The sequence below is a fragment of the Embiotoca jacksoni genome, unplaced genomic scaffold, assembly GCF_022577435.1.
Source record: "Embiotoca jacksoni isolate LCO1_2020_lvr unplaced genomic scaffold, fEmbJac1.0.p SCAF_9, whole genome shotgun sequence".
Lineage (NCBI taxonomy): Eukaryota > Metazoa > Chordata > Actinopteri > Embiotocidae > Embiotoca > Embiotoca jacksoni.
Genome location: NW_027185447.1, coordinates 1,255,219 through 1,276,998, shown reverse-complemented (window position 1 = coordinate 1,276,998; position 21,780 = coordinate 1,255,219). Strand labels below are relative to the sequence as shown.

Below are 21,780 nucleotides of genomic sequence, written 5' to 3'. Positions count from 1 at the left end.
TCACTACAGCAGGGGGGCTCTCAGGGGGGAGCTGCTGCAGCAGGCTGCCACTAGCGCGGCGCCAGGTAACCTGACCTGAGGTGCATGTTTTTGGATGATGGGAGGAAGCCGGAGAGAACCCACGCAAGCACAGGGAGAACACGCAAACTCCGCACAGAAAGGCCCAGGACCGGATTCGAACCCAGAACCTTTTTGCTGTGAGGCGACAATGCTAACCACTGCACCACCGTGCCGCCCTGAATTGCATTTGATTGCAAGTATAAGTCTCATAGATATTCGTAAGAAATAATATTTATAAAAAGTCTATCTAACCGAAACAGGGAGATAACAGTGAAATAGTGTGCATTCACCTGACCACACTGTTGTTCACTTTTAACCAGGTCCAACTAATGATAGCTGTTAGCAAAACAGCTTTATAGTGGCACACTGTCACCAACCAGCTGTCTGGCCGTCACTCTTTGTGTGTCTTTGTATGTGTGTGTGTGAGTGTATGCGCATATGTGTGTGTCACCTGGGGCCAGCCTCCTGTTGTGAGAGCAGCGGTGCGACAAAAGAACGATGATTAATTTCACTCCAAGTAACCTGTCTCGCTGATGTGGCCTTACCAATCTGTGTGTGTGAGTGTGTGTGTGTGAGAGAGAGAGAGAGCGAGACAGAGAAAGGTAGACTGTGTTGTCAGCAGGTGTGCTGTGATACTTTCGATGCCCTCCAGTCAGGGTCAGACACACACATTCACATACACATTGACTGAAATGACTACCTTATAAATCCCACCCCACCAACTCACACGGACACCATTCACTCTCCCTCTCTTGGTCACATCCTCTTTTTGTTTTGAACATATATAATATTTATTCACACCCTTACATAAAAACTATTGGTATTCAATTTAAATTCCTTTCGGATGCAGATTCCTCCTATCAGAGATATTAGCACTCTGTGTGTGTGTGTGTGTGTGTGTGTGTGTGTGTGTGTGTGTGTGTGTGTGTGTGTGTGGGTGTGTGCGCGTGCGCAGACTATCCTCTCAACAGATGAGACCAAAATCAATTTCATTAGGGATCATGAATACAATGAGGAGCTGTTAACACACACTCATACACACACGGTCTGACACACACTCCACTGTAGATTTCATTAAGGAAATGCCTTTTTCCCCCTCCCTCTGTTCCCTCCATCATCAAAGAGCGACTTGAACATTTAGGACACTGCTTCATTACTTGCCCTCACCGGACATTAGTGACATTGGTTTCGGTGAGAAATGCTAAATAGGTTAACAAGCTCCTATGGCCCCCTCGTTTTTTCTCGTTCCTCTCTGCATCCTTCCATCCCTCTCTTCCTCCTCCCTCCCTTTGTCCAGCCGGGTAATTAACTAGATGTTTAACAGCTGAGGTTGGACAGGGCACTGCTGTGTCTGGACACACAGACACATGCAGAGACACACACACAGCCGGAGAAAGAGGTCTGTGTCTGTGGGGGAAGCGAAAGGACAAGGGGAAGTCTTGAATCAGAGAAAGGTCGGATGGAAAGAGAAGTGAAGCAGGGTGAAGAAGAGATATGAGGAAGAGATGAAGTGATGGAGTGACTGTGGAAATATCTGGAAAGAGGAAAGACGTTGGGTGAAGGGGGGAATCGTGAAGAAGAAGGGAATGAGAAATTAAACAGCAACAGGAATTCTGCATCCTGTGCCACTTTTTCCACAGGGAAACATTTAGATAAATAATAAATAAGAGTGAAGAAAGTCTTACAGAAATGAAAGATGGTTGTAAGAAAAATCATCAGGACTAATTGATAGCATGTGATTGTGTTCCCTCAGTTCACCTGATCCAAAGGTGTGACCGGTGTTTGAACCCAGCGTGGTATTAATCACTGCAGCAATCCAGCCAAACCTCATTACTCCCCTTTGTTCACTTTTATTACCTTGTCCTCCTCTACTCACTCTGGACACACTCGCATGCACACACATTAAGCATCCCTCTCTCTCTCTCTCTCTCTCTCTCTCTCTCTCTCTCTCTCTCTCTTTCTTCCACTCCACCTCCCATCTTCATCCCAAACCCACTCCGGCCGAGACATGTCAGGAAACAATAGCCAAGTTACCAGCTAATGGCTCGGTGGGATCAATGAAGTCACAGGCTTAATCTGCTTTTAAAAGTGAACAGTGGACAACAAGCTTGCAACAACATGTGGACCCACTGCCCAACTGCTTCGGTTCACTCTTCCAGTTCTGTCAGCCACAGCAGCCGTTTGTTTTCTGTGAAAAAGTTTTAAAAACCCTCTTCACACTTCCTGCTCCTCACCGAACAGCAGACAGACACAGCTGGCAACTCGCTTGTAAACATAGCAGAGCATTTAGCAGGTAAAGAGCTGGATATTTCCCTCAGGGGCAGCTATAGACGAGGCAGTCAGGATACGGCCCTTTTTTTTTTTTTTTTAAATCTTCTAAGTTGTACATCTCTAAGCTTCTTTGAGACATCTGAGCCAGAGACATACAAAAATGTAAGCAAGTAGGAGTGCGAGTCATAGATGATTTGTATGGGTAACCTTGGTGACAGGATAGCATGGCAATAGGAAAAATCAGGAAAACCTTCATGTGTGAGCAACAGTGATGTGCTGTGATTGACTGCAACAGGATTCCACCCGCCTTTCCAAAGAATTTTCTGCTTGGCAGTCACTTCCGGCCGTCAGCTGGTACAGTAGCGTGCACCCTTTGGGAACGTCCTCACTATAATAATGATTCCTTAGACCAAAAACACAAAGGGACCTTTAGGGGCAATTTAAATGATGTCTGTTTAGACCAACGGTGGAAGTAGCCTAACATTGTTATGAGGCACCTGATTTGAGAGAAACTTGCAGGTGGGAAAATCTGATTGGATGATGTTTTTTCCATTAAAAAAAGTTAAATAACATTTCTTCAAGTTTAAGTTATGTTTAACTGCTGCATGTTAACTTTGATCACTTGATGTCTCCTACTGACAGTCCCTTCTCATTGTATGTGCCATGTAGGCCTCATGTATCCACATCACAATTCTCTAAGTTCTCTATTGGACCAGGATTGGTTTCTAAACTAATTATGTCACAAATCTTGCTCGCAGATCTACGCCCTAAATTTGAGTTATGCTTAAAGAAACTTTCCACTTCCAGTAGAAATAATTTGAAAACATTCTTCTAGTGGCATTGAACACACAAAAGGCCAAACATGTTGTCTTTTCTGTCAATTGTTTTGGCTTTTAGTGTTTGTCCTTAAGTATTTTTGTCGACACCTGTGGACTCAAGTGTTTGTGTATGTGTGTCTGTGTGTCAGGGTTACAATGTCCTTGGTAATATCAAGATTGGTTTGGTAATGAGCCTCATCCCAGGAGGGTAAGGGAGACAGAGAGGTCTGAGAGCAGGGGACACGCAGGATGGCAGAGAAGGAGAAAAAGAGGGGACGTAAGCCCAAAGTCGGAGCGTGGGCCGCAAGCTCATCAGGGAAAGTCACCTTTAACTTTCATCTTGATCCCAACTTTCTTTACGGCGTCACATCTGTGGAGTTGTGTAACCCAAAGTAGCCTAAAGAGGCCGTCCTTCATCTGAAAGGTCGAAGACATCCTGCATGTCTTAATGCGCTGTCCGTAACTAAGACACGCAACCTGTTCCTGCTTCTTCAATGTACATCACCTCAGAAAAGAGCATTAACCACATGCCTGGAATATAAATGGAGAACCGAGGTGTTACACACAGTAAAGTGTTTCTGCTCTGCACGACACCTCATCTTCTCATGAAGTGCCTGAATTGATATGTCGTTTTATTCTTCTTTTTTTGTGTGTTTTAAAACTAATTGATTGGTGGATAATTAGAATGCAAATAGCAGCAATTAATGTTCAGTGCACTCATCAGAGTGGCATTGCTGAGCAAGATAAAAATACGTATGATTGTCTCGCTCAACTAAACTAATCAGTAAAAAAAAAAAAAAAGCAGTCTGTTTTAATGAGTCATAAGCTGTCAGTAACATCAAAGCAGTAAGCTTTATAGTTTTTTTTTTGGTCTAATAATCAGCCTGTGAGTGGTTATAAAAGCATATTTAATAAGCGGCTTTTAAAACAGGTAGACACTATTTATGGAGCAGAGTTGCTTTCATCTCATAGCCCCCGCTTTCTGTTAATAAGTTCCAGGAAGCGAGAAACTTGACAAAATGGAAACATTAAAAAGTTCCAGATGCCCCGAGTGTCGCCCTTCTTTTCACTTTTATGGCTTTGAGTTAATCGAGTACAGACTACACAGAGAAGAAGTAGTATAATTTATGAACCCTGTTCCTTAAGGTATTTCAGCTAAACAGTTGACATTTATGTGAAACTCCTGTAATATAATGCAGTATTTTATTTAACCTAAATAAACTAATCTAACAAAGTGTTCCCATTTTAGATTGCAACATTTTGGTGTAGATACAAAGGAAAGAAAATGAAAAAGGTAGATTATTGTGGGCTTTGTCAAAGTTTCTCACCTTTATGAGCTGTCGCTTCCGCAGTGAGGAGTCTGTTTGCACGCAGTAACTTCCAGAGTGCAGAGGTCGCAGGAGGAGAGCAGAAACCTGCAGGCTAGTAGACGAGATGAGAATCTACAGTCACCTGCTTCAGTCTGTCGTCCCTCTGTGCCAGCTGACCTGAATCCCACTCCAACTGCCCTCTGCCCCGAGCTGTAGGGCAGAGCACGCTCCCTGCTCTTATTCCCCCCCTCGTTCCGCCACAGTCCTTCACTCATCACAAGTGATACGGCAGCCGAGGGCATGTGGCAGTTGTAGAGTGGTCAAATAAAGTGCTTTGTCTCTGTGTGTGTGTGTGTGTGTGTGTGTGTGTGTGTGTGTGTGTGTGTGTGCATGAGAGAGAACGTGTAAGTATGAGCTGGCCTGTACTGTTGTAGAAAGACAGAGAGAGAGAGAGAGAGAGAGAGAGAGAAATCATCAGAGCTACAAAAATAAAAGGACAGAAAGTCGCACTCACTTGACGTCAATAAAAGTTTCAGTGTGCTTGTGTCTTCATGTGGGAGCAGCACAGATGACTGCTAAAACAAATGACCTTTGGAAATGAACAACTGGGATACACCACACACACACAAACAGGGAAAAACAAACAAACACACACTTTTGAAAGTCAGGAAAAGAAATGTGCAACTTTTCTGCCACAGTCACATCAGATCAGGGTTTAGGTTAACCTACCCCATACTGCAGTGAACTTTTCTCACATTTCACCCTTTATAGTGTAGTTTTATGTTCTTAGTGTCCCACTGAGTAAGTCCTCAAAGCTGATTTGCCAAAGCGCTTGACTTTTAACCAAAGCTGCTTCCTCCTCTTAAGCAACAAAAGCACACACAGTGATGGCAGCCTGTCTGTTAATGAACCTTCTGTTCAGAGAAAGATTAAGGAAACTCTGGTAGTGATTTGGCAGAAAATAACCGCAGAGACTGTTGAGACCAAGGAGGAAAAAAAAAAACAGATGACAGAGCAAGTAGAGAAAAATAAGTTTTAGTGAACTAAACTCGTCAAGTGATGGATGAGCAGATGGAGGTCAGGAAATAGGAACGAGGAAGATCCAGTTGAAGAAGTACAGAGAAAAGCGAACAAATATTTACTTGCTGCTACAGCAGGAGTGACCCTCTCATAACTCTAATTTTGCCAGTAGACTTAACACTGGCAAGCACCAACCAAAGAACCATCATTTAGTTGTGTGCTGTTGTTACAACCCTCTATAGAACAAACACCAGAACAAACCAGTATAATATTGAGTTTTAGCAGAAATATAGAACCAGATGAAAATACTAACTGATGTATTCTGTCGCTTCAACAGCTGTTTTTCAGCTGATGGCAACATTTCATGTAAACTTCTAAAGTGCACATGAAAACGGAAGTTGGCTGCTTGTATTCGAGACAATTTCAGAGGAAAGATGGAATGAGTGTTAAATTCAGCAAACAAATGTTTATGGTCCTCCAGACTAAGCTGTGTTTGTTAGTGATTAATTGAGGACGAGAAGACATAAATGTATGGGAGTAATAATAAATAGTATACACTGGGATAATAGTGGGTAGTGTGGAGCCCAAAAAAATGGTGAAATGTAGTAAAAAGTCAAGCAAGCCAAAATGTAACTCAGCACATCAATAAGTAACAATATGAGTTAAATAATTCAGATGCAGTGAGGTTGTTCCAGGGTTTGTGTAACATCAGTGGGGGAAACGGAGAGGATCTAGCTCACCTAACTGAAAAGCACATGAGCTTCATCTTCCATATGCTGTGCTGCGTGTACTGCCGTAGCATGTTAGCCAACAAGCTAACACTAAAACACTGTACAGACAGCTTCTTTCATCACCTTCATCTTCAAGTGCATTCCTCTTATCTTTGGCCACAATTGAAATATAATATTGTTTTCTTTGGGACTATTAACATGGTTTTATTATATTGTTTAAATGAAAATGGTGAGCTCCAGAGGAATCACTTCTGTCATGTTTTTCCCAGCTTGCTTCTTCTTTTGTTATTCACACAATTGTAAAACAGTAATTTACGAACACATCGTAATAATGGCTTTGCTGTTTTTCCTCTGTCCTCCTCCAGATCCTGGTGAACTCCATTACCCAGCCTGCCTTGTTGTACGAGAATGTGGTGGTGAGCGACGGGAGCCCCCTCCTGAGAGATCTGCTCTTCAGCCCGGATCACCAGTACTTATACGCCCTCACAAATAAACAGGTAGGAGAAGCAGACCTACGAGCACTTCAAAGCACAGAGATCTCCAGCTGGGCAGTTAGCGGTGCAGCGAGTAAACTAGAGAGGAAGTGAGGACTAAATATCAATAGCCTGTAGATTTTAGTGACGGATCCAGTGATCCGTGAAAGCCTGTGGCATACCAATGCATCCACACGTATGTTTACATGTTTATGTATGTTTGCAGAAACATACACACACTACTTCCACCCTCAGGAGCTTTCGTACACAGTCACACACACTTTCATCAATGCCATGCGTACTGAGTGCTCATAAAAACACACACACACACACACACACACACACACACACACACACACACACACACACACACACACACACACACACACACACACACGCCTCTTTAATACAAACACAAGAGTAAAGGTCTGAAAGAGAGAGAGGAGGAAAGTGAACACGGTGGAGGAGAACCATAAAAAGAGTTGATGAGGAAAGATGTACTAAAAAGATACACTGGGGGAGCAGGCAATCAAGCTAATTACTTACATGTAGCAAATGAAGACATTCACAATCTATGCAGTATTGTATGCACAAACACACACACACACACACACCCACACACACACACACACACACACACACACACACACACACACACACACACACACACACACACACACACACACACACAAGTTTAAATATGCCTTATAGGATATATCACTATCCTACCTTACCACCACGGATACAGAATACATCCAACCTTTTCATATTAGTTTCGTTCTTTAAATAATAATCTTTAAAATAATAATGTTTTTCAATCAAACCATCGTCTTAAAAACATTAACAACAAAGGAAAAGAGTAGTTTGGTAAAAAAAAAAAAAATGTTTTACTATAATCTTTGATGCTCAGTGGTATTATATTTGTCACTTTAAATTCCTCAGTCTCAGTGGCTTCTCATTTCACATACTGACGTCACCTGTAGAGCGGTGCAGCACGTACAATGACATCCTGAAGTTCTGGCATCTATGTGTTGTTTTCATTGATGAGAGTTTCATACTCCAGTCACCACTTTCCCTCTTCTCCGTACTTCACCTGCACGACTCTCTTATCTCATAACAGTTAATGACCTCAGTGTGATAACCTTCAACGAGACTTCCCCGCTATACGTAGACAGTAACTGCCAGGTAAGTGCTTTGTAATTTACCAGCGATTAGACTTCATTGACTTCCGTGTGTCTGAATGAGCACGGAGAGGAAGCGGAGTGAAAATGATACAAATGGACAGCGTCGTTGTTGATGTGACAGGAGGAAGAAGGCCCTTCGATCATGGATAGCGGTCCAGGAAGCTGAAATGTACTCTAGGAGGAAATACTGAAATAGATAGGGAGTCACACACACCCGCACAGAGACGCACATGCTGACTTTGGAACTACGCACACAATAATGTATGCATGCAAAGAGAGAAAAAAAAGTTGATTCATGCTACAATTTTCATTTTTAAAATGATCTAATGTTACAAATAAATATCAGTTGCACTATTAACACGATTAAAGGTTAAAGAATATGTGAGCTCTTACATTCTCAACACGCAAACAAAAACTGTAACGATTAGTGAATTCATGAATTTATCGATTAGTTGATCGACAGAAAATTCATTCGCACTATTTTAACGATTGAAATTAATGATTAGAAAATGATATCAGTCTCTGATTCCAGATGATGTAGAATATTTTTTATTTTCCCCCCAGTCTTTTAAAATCATAAACTGAGTATCTTTGGTTATGTGCTATCAGTCGGGGAAAAACAAGACCTTTTAGTGTGCGTTGTGGGCTTCGGGTATTACTGGTCAACACTTTTCACCAACCTTTGACATTTTAAAAACCCCAAAAACACTAATTGTTATCTGCAGCCCTACAGCAAACTGTAAAAGCCTGAACTAATAGATCATTACAAAATTGTATAGCAAAACAGCTTTACTTTGGAAAAATCTTAAGAATAACATTGCAAAAGGACATAATCTGTCAACAGAGACTACGATTTACGTGATGATATCTATTAGAATGATAACACCAGTGAAAGGCATGTCCAACAACGATCTGTGTTTTAGCTTGCAGTGCTCAGCAGGACGAAGAGAGGCCATGCTGGGAGATTTTCCCTTTTAATTCCCATCATCGACATTAAAGGCCACCAAAAAGTCTGTTTCAATTATTAAAGCCAGTGTTTTATTTTTTATGAGCACTGATATGTCCACTACATTTCTGTGCCATGTTAGTGCAGTGACAATACGCAGGTCTGCTGCCAGGAGAGAAGCCTCGTAGAACAACCACAACGCCCCCTGTTTGACATGATCCAAGGTGATGCTGTTAGGTTTCACGAATGCAGCCCTTTATAGAAGTGCAGACAAGCACATCAGGGACTCTTTTTGCTGCACCTCAAAGAGGAACTGCCGATTGAAACCTGGATTAAGAATATGATCATGTATCCAGGCTGAGGTAAAATTATAAAGATGTATCTCAACCTATTGTCAAATATTACTTTGGAGCCAGCAGGCAACTAGCCTAGCTTAGCATACACTGTGGGGCTAAATAGGACTAGCTGACCTAAACGAATGTTATTATAAGACAGAATTTTACATTTAGGCTACATGTTTTTACTTAGTTTTTAAACCTGCACAGAAACACAAATGTAAAAACAACACGTTGCAGTTTTACGGAGAGTTGCGGGCTGGAAGCCCATACCCTGTATGACAGCTCTGTACCATTGAATGGAAAACAGTGTGAAGCGCTTTGAGTCAAATAAAGCGCTGTATAAGTGAAAAACATGAATCATTCACTTTTTGTCGGTGTGGCCTCCCAGGGCCAATGCTTACTGCTGGGCTAACCTCGCCTCGATCTGGACAGCAACCACAGACGTGTGTCTCAAACTGAGTGATTGGTCCTCTGAAAGCCACGAGATTGTGTGACCCAGTTACTTCAGCCAAACTGCAACGTGAAACAATGTTTGTTTTATATTTGCTTTGATTTCTTAATCTAGCTCATTTGTAAAATGGAGACAAAATACAAATTGGGTGGGTGAAAACACACACAATTAAGAAAACTTCATTGGCATCCTGTGCTCCTCTTACAATTTCCATCTTGCCTTGCTTGTTACCTGAAGTTTTAGCAGGATGAGGCACATTAGCTATTTTCTATTATAAATCCCGATTATCCAACCTCACTTTGCCTTGTGTTGAGTAGGATAATAAACATTGACAGAGACAAAGTGGTCGGCAGGTTTTTCTCCATAATGGAGAGGAAGATGAAGAGTAAGAAGAAGGCTGTGATATTCAAAGTTTGTTAACCTGTTGGTATTAGTTTGTTATATAGTGGAAACATGTAAACTACACTGAAGTACAGCAAGTAGAGCAGGGAATACAACCTGTGACTGAATAATCCAGAATTAGTTTTAAATAACTTGAATTACATCTTGTAGTGATGTGGACCTTTGGTCTAAAGGTGAACGTGTTATTTTATGTTCATGTTAAGATGTGGTACTGAGACTGTGCAGTCGAAACAGTTCAACAGTTGAATGTGATTGGCAAACATTTTTTTTTTATTTTTTTTTTTTTATTATTATTTGTTTTGTTTGTTCTTAAAAACAATGTTCCAAGACAAATTGGCTCCACTTTTTGTTTTCATAGACATAAAGTTGCTTGGCAATATGCATTTACAGAAAGGATCAAATAAAAACAGAGGTTCCATCCCCAGGTAATTATCTCAAAAAGCCTTTAAAGGAACAGCAATCAAAAGATGCCTGTATTGTGCAAAAATTAGCAGCGCCAACGAGGACAGAAAATGTCCCCTTCTTTGTAGACTGCAGCAATTGACATAAGCAGTTCCTTGAAAATGCCAGACTTGTCCCCAAGTACATATAAAAAACAGAGCTATTGAAGAGTCCCTGATTACCTTAACCAGAGGGATGAATGAAAAATTCACACCAGGGAGAGATTCTAGAAAAATCAATTAAAAAGTGCCAGTGACTCACCAGCCTGCCTATGTAGACTCCAACGGTCACAAGGAGCTCCTGGAAAATTCAGGACTTGTCCAAAATACAGGAAGAAAAATGATTATGGAGCCCTACCTGAGTACCTGCAGTTGAGGCATGAAGAAAAATGAAGGGCTCAGGAGGAGTATGAGGAATTTTTGAAAAAACAGAATGAGAAGGAGGCCATGAAGCAGCTGTCCGAAAAGAAATGACAAGACATCCTAGAGTAGAGCATCTGGAGAAGCTATGGGATTCTCTGAACCGCCAGTATCCGAGCCTGCCATTCATTATACACAGTTATTCTCAGTAAGCCCACAAGAAGAGGTTTGAAGACGAGATGACGCAGCTGGAGAAAGATATCTCCTTTGATAGAACCAAAAATATATACATAGCCATTGACTCAGACAATGAAGTGAAAAAGCCGTCCGTAACACATAAGCAGGAGGAGAAAGAGGCACCGATTAAACGTAACAAACCACAGCCAGCTCCAAAGAAGCAGAGTAGAGTACAAGGTGGCCTACCGCAGCTGATTCCCCTCACACCCATACCCACAAACAAACACCGACTTACTTCATCCCCACCAATTATATTTTAACTGCCATCCCTACCAAGTTCAGTACCTGCTAAGAATCTGACTTCCCATCTACTCATTCATACATACATACAGACACCTACTTACTCCATCCCCATCAATTTCAGTGGCTCCAAAGAAGCCTAGTGGAGGACTACAATGCCCATCCAAGCGGCTCGGTCCCCCAGCCACTTTCACCAACTTCTAGAAAGAGACTCCAAACTTCCCACAGTCAAATACTAGTTAATCCTCACCTCCCTCTGCTGACATGGAGGAATCCTGCTGCTATTCTAAGGATATGGTAGTGAGACCTCTTCCCAGAAAAGATAAATAGATGGATACATAGATAGATACTTTATTTATCCCTGCAGGGAAATTCAAATGTCGAGCAGCACACATTTAAAAAATATGGATCATAAGACAGAAGAATATATTAAACAACCCATGAAGAGTCGGTTGCGAGCCAAAAACAGGGCCAAGAACAAAATAAAAATCTATCAAATAGATAGATGAAAATAGATAAATTAATAGATAACAACATAAAAAGTGCACCACATCTGCTGGCTAACTTCAGGCGCTCTGGCTTCCCCCCATCCACAGATTAAGTAAAATGAAATAGAATTTTGAAAAATGTAAATAAAATGACTAATTTATATTGTTTTCTTTTTTACTTATTTTTGCAAATATTCAACAATATTCATATATTGTGTAAATCATTAAATGTTAGAGCAACTGGTAGATGGACTATTTTACATTTAGATGAAGGCTGGCTGTTTCTAGTCTTCTCTAACTTGAGGGGAAAATGGCAAACACGTGTATATTCTAAAATTGTCTTCTGTATCATTTTAACAGTTTCCTGCAGCAATTGGTTGGTACATGTATGTCATGGGTACTCCTATGTGAGCTCATTTTTGCCTCAGACCGGTGCTGTGATGAAAATGTTTGTTTCAAAAGGCATCCTGTCTATGTAATTTTGTTTCTGTGAAAGTCAGAATAAGACTAATTGACAGAGCAGACGAGATGGAATGACCATCTCTTCTGAGAGCAGATATCGACCTTTCAGTTCCAGGACTTCAACATTGTCCAGAATCACAGCCCAGCCAGGGAGTGAAGCAGAAAGAGAGTGGGAGGGAGGGGAGAGCTGAGAAGGTGGGAAAATATAATTGGTTCTCAGGATATACTCTGTTCCTTCCTCAAACTCTCCCAGCCTCACATTTGCAGTATCCTTTGGGGTCCACACATCTGTCTCTCTCAGATGGAGAGAGTTTTTGGAGTAACTGCTCTCCCAGCAGTGGCTTCAGACACTATAGAATAGAATAAGGAGCTCCTCCCATTGTTTAATGAGAACTTGTGTTCCAGACAGTAAAGGACTGGAGTGTGAGCGGGGCCTTCCTGGCCTGCTGATAGAAGTTTTTTTTTTTTTTTTTTTTTTACATTCAAGGATTTAGTCAAGTGAGACACGAGAAGTTTAACCCTGTCTGACGAGTTGTTTCGAGGCTGCCGGAACAAATGCAGTTTGTAACTACAACGTTGCCTTCAGTCTTTTATATACACGTGTAACTCATTAGAATGTTTTAACATTAAATTCAAACAAAATGCAATTATATAGAGCTTTTCTTCATTAAAGAAACAAGTAATTTACCACCTGAGTCAACAGCTCACTGCCCCAAACAAAACACAGCCAAAACAAACTTGCTGATCTTTAGATTTGCATAAGACAATATTGTTTCAGTTATAGGTCTATTATATACTTCTTAACCTGTACATTTTGGTTGGGGGTTAGGGTTTTAGTTGATCTAACAAGTCATTGTTATACTTCAATCACACATTGAATGTCAAATTTTGCAACAAACAACACCTGCATTTATTTATTTATTTTTTGGCCTACAGAGGGCAACGGGACACACTTTAAACACAACACTGACATTATCACCTTATAATCAACTCATCAAGTGGTTTCAGTGAACATGTTAGCAGGCAGTTGCAAATTTAGACAGCCAGCAGGCAGAGAGCCGGATTCACACATACAGAGATCAAATAGTGTTATTTTTGGTAACATGGTAAATAAGAGTTAACATTTACTTTCAAAGCATGTAATACATAAGTTATTGCACTGGAGCAGGGCGATAGAGGCCACGTTTCGGCTCGATTTTGGCACATCACAGTTTTTGACAAGCTTGTGCTTATTCTCCCAAAAAGAAGTGTATCGATGCTGACAGCATTTAACAATCATTTCTGCAAAATTATAAATTATAACTAAGAAGATTAAAATTTAGTTTTCAAATTCATTTTTAGTTTTAATTATTCAGAAATTTTATTTCAGATTGAGAATGTAAATGTTGTGTAAAGTATATTACATTTAATGAAATATAATTTCACATAACATAAGAATTTGGCCACCTGTGCACTACAGGATACCGTGTCAGTGCCACGTTTGCCTCGCCACAGCGTGAAAAGCACACACATGTATGATCACGTTGTTTTCATTCCCAGCAGTACAAAGAGTATTTGATAGTAACTCCTATTAAAGTCTGCATAGAGAAGATAGAGGGTGGTTGGATGTGGACAGGACTTTCACCCATGATATTGATGTATGAGTTATTGAGAAAGCAAAAGTCAACATAGATTTCTTTTAAGAAACGTAAGCAAGTTACTTACATAATGTAACATTAATAATTATCGTAACATACTTTGAGCAACTTACATGACGTACTTCATGTTACTTATGTAGAATTCCTTATTTTAACCCAAACCAAATCTTTCTAACTCTAACCAAATGATTTTGGTGTCTGAACCTGAGGTATCATACTTTTCTGGTTTCGGCAAAACGTCACACTGACGCTGCATCCTCGAGTGGACAGGTGGGTGTATTGCACACTTTGTCATGATGCAGGCTTTCCTCCTCCTACACAGCTACCTGCTAACACTGACAGACTGCTGGGTAAGTGCCCGGTGTAAAGAGGGCTTATCAGAGCATTTTTTTTTTTGCTCGTCTGAACCAAATAACAAAATTCGAGACCGTAACATCAACACCATGTCCTCCAAAGGAAGCGATGCGCCTCTCTTCTGAGAACCCTGCAGTCATCCCATTGGCACCGTGACTCTTCTCCCTCTGCAGTATGAAAGCTTGTCATATACATACTCTTTTTGATGATCACTTTCAGAAATGAGGTGTGCCTTCGTCCTGTTTGTCCTCTTCTTCTTCACTCCTCCTCTTCATCCCTCCATTCCCCTTTCCTTGTTGAATAATATAAATGCCAAGTGATGAGAGCTCAAACATCAAAAAGCCCATTTCACAGCTTGACAGAACAATTTACCTTTTTCCATATTCCCTCGCACATAATTAAAAGTGGTGGATTGGACTGCAGCGTGTAGACCGCATATCTGTACTGCAGCAGTGACTCGTATATAAGCATGCACGCACACAGAGTGCGAAAACATAAAACTGATTCACCGCGAGGGGAGAGTTTTCGATTAGCGAGCGATGGATTTATACATGGCTCTCTTTGTGTCTTTACTCGCGCACACAGTCCCAATATGTTCTTTCGCTCCGTGTATCTTTGGCCACCTCTAGATTTTTGGTCCGTCTCCATCGGGTTCAGTGGCATCGCATCATTTTTGTGCTCATAAAAATGAACAACGACTCTAAATCAATTTTGTCATTGCTGTTGTTTCCTCGTTACATGTTCAAATTGTCCCAATCTAATAAAAACAGCCGGGGAAGAGACATTTTTCATCCTGTCATCACGCTCTGCTGTTGACGTCACTGAGACAGAAATATGATTTTATCCCTCATGTCCCTGTAGATAACATCACCTAATTGCTGTAATGTAAGTGACTAAGTGGATTACAGCTCATAATCTATTGATTTCTCCTGTACCTTTGTACTAAATGACTTACTTACCACTTAATTACTGGTCTTGCATTTGAGATGCGGCTATGAGGTGAGCTTTCTGGTCACTTATCCCCATGATAATGAGCAATTCTTTTATTTTGATACAAACTTCTTTTTGATTTGTAATTGACCTCATGTTCCGAGTCTGTCCGGTCTCTGATCTTTCCTCTGTCGTAGCATCATCACCAGATTTGCAGTGCTGAACTCAAAGGGCAAGGTAAAGCCTCTCTGCTTGTAAAACAGCTTCGTAAGGTGACCCGCTGGCAGCGACCGGCCTCGCCCCCCCCCCCGCCTCTGTGCTCAGACGGTGGCATAATGGGCTGATGATGTACCTCCGTGTATCGATTTAGCTACAGTACAGAAATGTACTGAGCCGTACTGTACTGCACAGTGGAGAAACCCTACCCCTGGCACCACATCACAGAGGGTTCATATTCAATTCACTCAGCATTTACTGCGCTTGGAGGTCAGGGAGATAAGACTGCCGTGCGCTCCTTTTAAAGCAGTTTCTTTGGTGTTTGTCCAACTTTGAAGTTGCTAAAAAATGTTTGTGAAGACAGCGACAGGGAGAATAATGAGGAGAAATACAGAAATCTACTGGAAGTGCCCTTGGCCCAGTCAGCTAATTGGTGAGTGGAGTTTTGGAACAGCACGTCTTAGCATTTGTTTTGTGTGGGCAAGTTGAAATTAGTGACAGGGAGGTCTATTGCTTAAAGACACTGTCATATCAAGCAGAGGACAACTGTGACTGTTGTTGCTGAAATGTGTCTGAGCAAGACACTGCAGTCATTTGAGGCTGCTGGGTTCTCAGGTTCAAGTCTAATACTTGACTTTTACGGACCTATTAACCCCTTGTAGTAATAATAAACACACATTTTTTAGCTTTTTTTTTAATTAAATTGTTTTACAAAATAAATGGCAGACATAGACAGACACTGAGGAAAATGCCTTGTCCAGCTTTTTCTGAAATGCCGCTTCTTAAGATGACAACAGTAGTAGAAGTGCTGCTTGTGCTCATTACCAGTGTCTGAAACCTGCTGGATGTGTTGTGTTTTCTTTTTCCCGTGGGTTTCAGAGCTGGACAAGAAGTATTGTTTCCTCAGGATGGTAGTCCGTTTTGGAAACTGAAAAGTGCACATTACACTGCTGCAGCACAAAGTGCTGTTGTCGCGATTAATGTGACATTTCCAGACCATTTATATGCATATTGTATTGTTATTCAAAAATATGCAATGCATTTTTTATACATCCAAGCATGTCAAACGTTGAATAATTCAAAATTACTTTTTAAATGTGGTATTTCATTGTGTTGTGCTATTTATTATTTGAATCACACATTTGTGATCCTGTCTAAAACCACAAGAAATGACTTTTAACAATATACTTTGTAAATTTAGGATTGCAGTAGCATATTTTTAGATATCCGCTGAAACCCTTGTCCTCACACGCAAATACAGACTTGCACACACACTGCAGCTTTGAGTCTGTAAAGGCAGAGAGATGACTGATCGGCCGATCACAAATGTGATCTGTGAGGTGGTCAAAGAGGCGGCAAGAGAGAGAAGTCTTGACGTGGTTGGGAGGAACAGCGTGACTTTGGTTTGAAAAAGGAAATGAGCTAAAGTTGATTTGTTAAAGGCTTAAACTGAGTGACCCGAACATGTGAGTGTGAGAAAGTTAAAAAGGACTTGGGTGTCTTACATTATTTGTGGATGGAAGTTTGTGCAGTTTTAGAGCCAGCTGGCATGAATTGAACATTTGTCCTGTTAAAAATACCTTTTTGTATCAAAGTCATAGTCTGGGAAATATGCTTATTTACTTGAAATTGAATGAGAAGATTTATGCCACTCTTACATCTTGCATCTGGTAATCGTCCCCAGCAAATATTTAGCATATAGAAATGATATTCTTAACAGCATCTTCTGTATGAAGCTCATTATCAATAGCTACCATTTTTGCATCTCTTTTGTTAAGTGTTAGTAAAACTGGGGCTTTGCTGTCAGTATGAGGTTGCCCAGCAACCAGTTGGGACTTAAGGAAATCATTTCTGGAAAAAAAGATAGTCCCACACATAACCCCACCATAACAGCTACGTGTGTGTTTTTTTTTTTTTTTTTTTTTTTTGTGCAGTAGGTGGATCTTATTTCCCTTGTACAGAGCTAGGCTAGCTGCATTCAGTTTTTGTGCTAAGATAAGCTGACTGCCTGCTGCTGCAGCTTCATTTTTAACTGGCAGAACAGCAAAAAAGCAACGGAGAAAGCAGATTTACCACCCAGTTATTATCACACATCTGTCCCAAATATACGGGCCAACAGGGGCCCGCTAAACCTTCCGGTTGGTTCAGGAAGCAGTAATCAATGACAAACAGTTCATAATCGCTGGACAGTAACGGCGACAGGCGTACTGGACGTTTGTCGTCACGGTAACAGTGACAAGCACATGGTTAACGTTGTGATGCACTGTTTGTTTAGGTTAAGGCACCAGAACCTACTTATTTTGGAAAAAATCACAATCTGTGATGAAATGTTACTTATGTAAATGACTTTATTTACAGACATAACTTACCTTGCATAGTTTCCATGTCTTTAAAAAACATAATACTTTGATTACATAGGACACAAACAGTGGCCATTTTGGTGAATGTCCTGTTTGATCGATCCAACCATCCCCAATGCAGACTTTATCACTCTTTATCACCTGACTTCCTCCTTTTCTCCCATCATAATCACTACAGCTACTAGAGGTTGTTTTTAATGGAAACTTCTTGCCGGTGCAGTTTGCCCAGTATGTTCAGCAGGCCTCCTGCTAGCCTGTATAAATGCAATAATATCCGCTCATAACTGTGATAATAATCAGATCGGGTAGCTTTCCACCAAACAGTGCCTTCTAATTTTACTTAAAGCAAGCAGAAAATAAAGGTACAGTATATAGTGGATAGTGTAACTCCTTCTTTGGTGTAAAGGGAACCCTACACACCAATAATAAAGTTGCTTACATCGGATGACGCTCATTGTAGTTTCAACCTGTAACTTTCCCACTATAACCCAGACAACAGTGCACACTTGTTTTTTTGCTGTATCCCTGAAATCCCCCCGGTGCTGGAGCGACTCGTGTGACAAAGAAGAACAGGTTAAAGAGGACTACTGCACAGGACTTACTAATCTTATAAGCTGCCGGTAGAGGCTGTTGGGTTTCTGTCACTCCGGACATAAACCTGCTGAACCTCTGTTCTTATTGTTGAGATGTGATTAGTATGTGGTACTGGTAAGAGAGCTTATGAAAACAAGAATGTACGTTTGGAGGCTGAAGACGGAGAAATCTTCTCTTTGCAACACTCTGTGTTTCCCTCCAAAGGTTATGTCTCTCAATGGCCACTAGTGATATATGGCCTCATTTGCAATGTTTTTGGTGTGTCCAGCCAAATTCAAGACAGATGAGGGCATAAGAAAAAGACAGGGAGGCCGTGGTTGAAGGGAAAAGGATGGGAATTGGATAGAAGAACAAATAGATACAACAAAAATATAAAAGACAGTCGTGCTTCTGTTAGGAAAAATGTGTTATATTAAACTTATATCTATTCATGTATCATATATTTACCATCCGGGATCCTTTGTTTCAGTGTGTATGTACCTGCTGCGTGTTAAAGTTGTGCAGACCATATTGCTGGTCAAATGCTTTGTCTCAGTGTGTATACGGTACCAAAAATTAATATTGGCATCCACTTTGTTGCTGGTAACATGTGTGCGTTTGTACGGCCATCTTAGAATTAGGCTTGCTGGCAGAATGAGCCATCCATCAGCCCTATTGTTTAGTGATAGCGCCTTATATTCTCCCCCATATTACACAGATGGGACAATTACAGTTAGGCCTATAGCAGCAGCTAGCAGGGACCGAAAAAGGCCCCATATGTGGAATGAAACATCAGTCGCAATTACATCTGTGTGTCTTTCTCATCCATCCTTCCCTGCATTCCTCATCCCCACCCCCCGTGAATCCACCCTCCTCCTCCCTCTCATCTGCCACCAGGCAAATTAAGAGGCTCTCTATCATGACCCAAATGAGAGAGGCTCATTTGTAGCAGTTATTTATTTGTAATAAACTCCCCCCATCATCTCCTCTGCTCTCCCTCTTCCCTCCTCTCTGGAAACAAGGCAAAAAAAGAAAAGAAAAAGGAAAAGCATCTGAATCGTACTGGAAATTATTATTATTTTTTTTTTTTCTCATCCACACATACGAAGACTAAAATGAATGGTTAAAATGGACATTTTCCCTTTGTGATCTCATTATTTCTATCTTTCCCTGATGCTTCTTCTAATTCTCCTGCCCTTTTCCTCCCCCCGCCCTCCCTGCACTGTCCATAGATGGATGTGTTTCCCTCTGCAGCGGCAAATAGGCCAGGGATGAAAATGCCATATTTAATATAAATAGGTAGCTCTCACTTACTTACTGTCTCCCTCACAAATACACACACACTCACACACACGTTCTCCCTCATCACCTCAATAAGACAAAGAGTCTTTGGCTGAGCATCTCCCGTTTCCCATCCCATTATCTGTTTTCTAAAACTCAATAATTGAACTGTTCCATTGGAATACATCATCTGGCCCACTATCACACAACCACGTTGAATAAACTTCTCTCCCTGGCTATAGTGCCTGAGCATGACACATTTTTTTTTTTTCTTCTCCTGCCTCTATCAGATAGGCTCTATTACTAGTGCAGTGTTTGTCCAGTCGCAAGTAATGGCCACAATTTGCTGCTATTTGGTGTCCTGTCCCTGGTAATGGTAGCATTATAATAGTTGTCAGACACAGGTTACAATTACCATGCCATGAATCTGCTATAAGCTATTTGTGTCCCACTGTACATTAGAGTGGCACAGAAGGAGGATATGTACAGTCTTGAGGATGAAATGCAGGAATTACTGGGATCTAGTCGAGAACTGTGTTGTTTGTATGAAGGCTCTCTCGGGATGTAACTTGAAATAACATCACATAAGGAACAATGTGGATCTACACTATCCCTCCCACAAAAGGGAAAAGCCAGATGGCCCTCAATGTAGTGTGATTTTCCCATCATATGTCCATTCTTTCTTCACCTTCCATCATTGGGTTGGGAGTTCCTTTACTTGTTTGAATGACTTCACGAATATAGTACAGCTCCCAGACTGGGGTAACCAGTCAGCTTTGGCTGCTCCACTATCTCCTATTAACAATACTAACGGCTGTACTTTAATGATCCAAGTACAGGTCTAAAGTGCATAGTGCAATTTCATTTGAGGTGTGTCCAAATCCAATTTTATGTCAGTTAAATGGCAGAATATTTGAGGTTCAAAAGCTCTGTTGTTACTGTCTTAATTAGCAATAGGTGAAGTAGTAGGAAAGAACGTTTCACTGCAGAGGAAACAGATCTGCTTGTGTGCAAATTGATACACACAATATTTTGCATGTGTGTGTGCTTCTGCATGTTTGTGTGCAAAACAAGCAGAGTGTAAGCACAACGTGCACCCGCCCATCTAAAGGTACATATTACCGTTGGAAATACGCCCTTAAAATTACAGTAAAATACTGAACCTTTGACTTAAGACCAGTTTTTGTAGGTCATTCGTGCAGTCATTTTCCACTGCCCAAAAATAGCAAAGCCCCACCAATGTACCTGCCCATATCCCATTGTACGACCAACACACCCATGGGTGCTCAGATGGGTGCCCGTACCAACTATTTAAATAATGTGGGCGCGGGGCGAGAAAACGTCAACGATGTCGGTCGGAAACTTGCACCACTTAACACTGGGTACATGACTAAGAGTCTTCAGCCATGCTAGTAGCTTTGAGCTAAATGTTAACTGCTAATATGCTCACAAGGGCAATGCAAACATGCTGATGTTTCGGAGATAAGATTACCACATTCACCATCTTAACAACTAACATGCGATACACAGTACAGCTGAGGCTGATAGATATGTAGCATAATTGTCCTATTAACAATATTAAATTATAATTGATGCCAATTAAAGGGGTTCATTGTTAAGCTGCACTTTACCTCTAACTTCCTCTCTCTATAACTGTCTTTCTGAATTGAGGGAGGAATTTGTTTTTCCCTTTGTGATTCAAAAGAAGGGACTTATGGAGTGAAGGGTCTGTAAGAGGAGTGACAGAAATAATTACAAAAATGAGCTTTTAAATGAATATATTAAAAAAAAAGTGCATTCTCTCTGAAACGAACACACTGATTGAAAAAAAAAAAAGGCTATTGGACATGTTTGAAGTATATACGTATGTGTCTGATAAATCATGCAGCAGTTTTTCTTGTATAAGACATAAAAAGATCATGGTTAAATGTTTGAAGTTTGATAAGTAAAAAAAAAAAAAAAAGGTGTGATGACTGTAGAGTTTCCTCTTTGAAGGTTTCTACACTGCTGCGCCTGCAGCTGCCATTAGGATTCACCCTCACCATCTTCCAGCTCACCTGGTGTGCCTCCAGCCTCCGCAGTGTTATTGATGTCTTACTGCACCTAACGGAGGCAGCTGGAGGTGTGTGTGTGCGCATGCCAGCGTGCGTGTGAACGTGTCTTGGGTGGCCAGTGATGTATTTAAGAATTTAACAACT

At 41.0% G+C, this 21,780-nt stretch overlaps 1 protein-coding gene across 2 annotated transcripts in view; it reads left to right on the top strand.

The window, feature by feature from the left end:
- The window catches only part of LOC138193533 (plexin-A1-like), a 261,016-nt gene that overhangs the window by 114,025 nt on the left and 125,211 nt on the right, over window positions 1–21,780 (top strand). For both annotated transcript variants that reach the window (XM_069141669.1, XM_069141668.1), the window contains exon 4: window positions 6,576–6,707. In XM_069141669.1, the coding sequence (XP_068997770.1) occupies window positions 6,576–6,707 (132 nt within the window). The remainder of the gene's footprint in view (window positions 1–6,575; window positions 6,708–21,780) is intronic.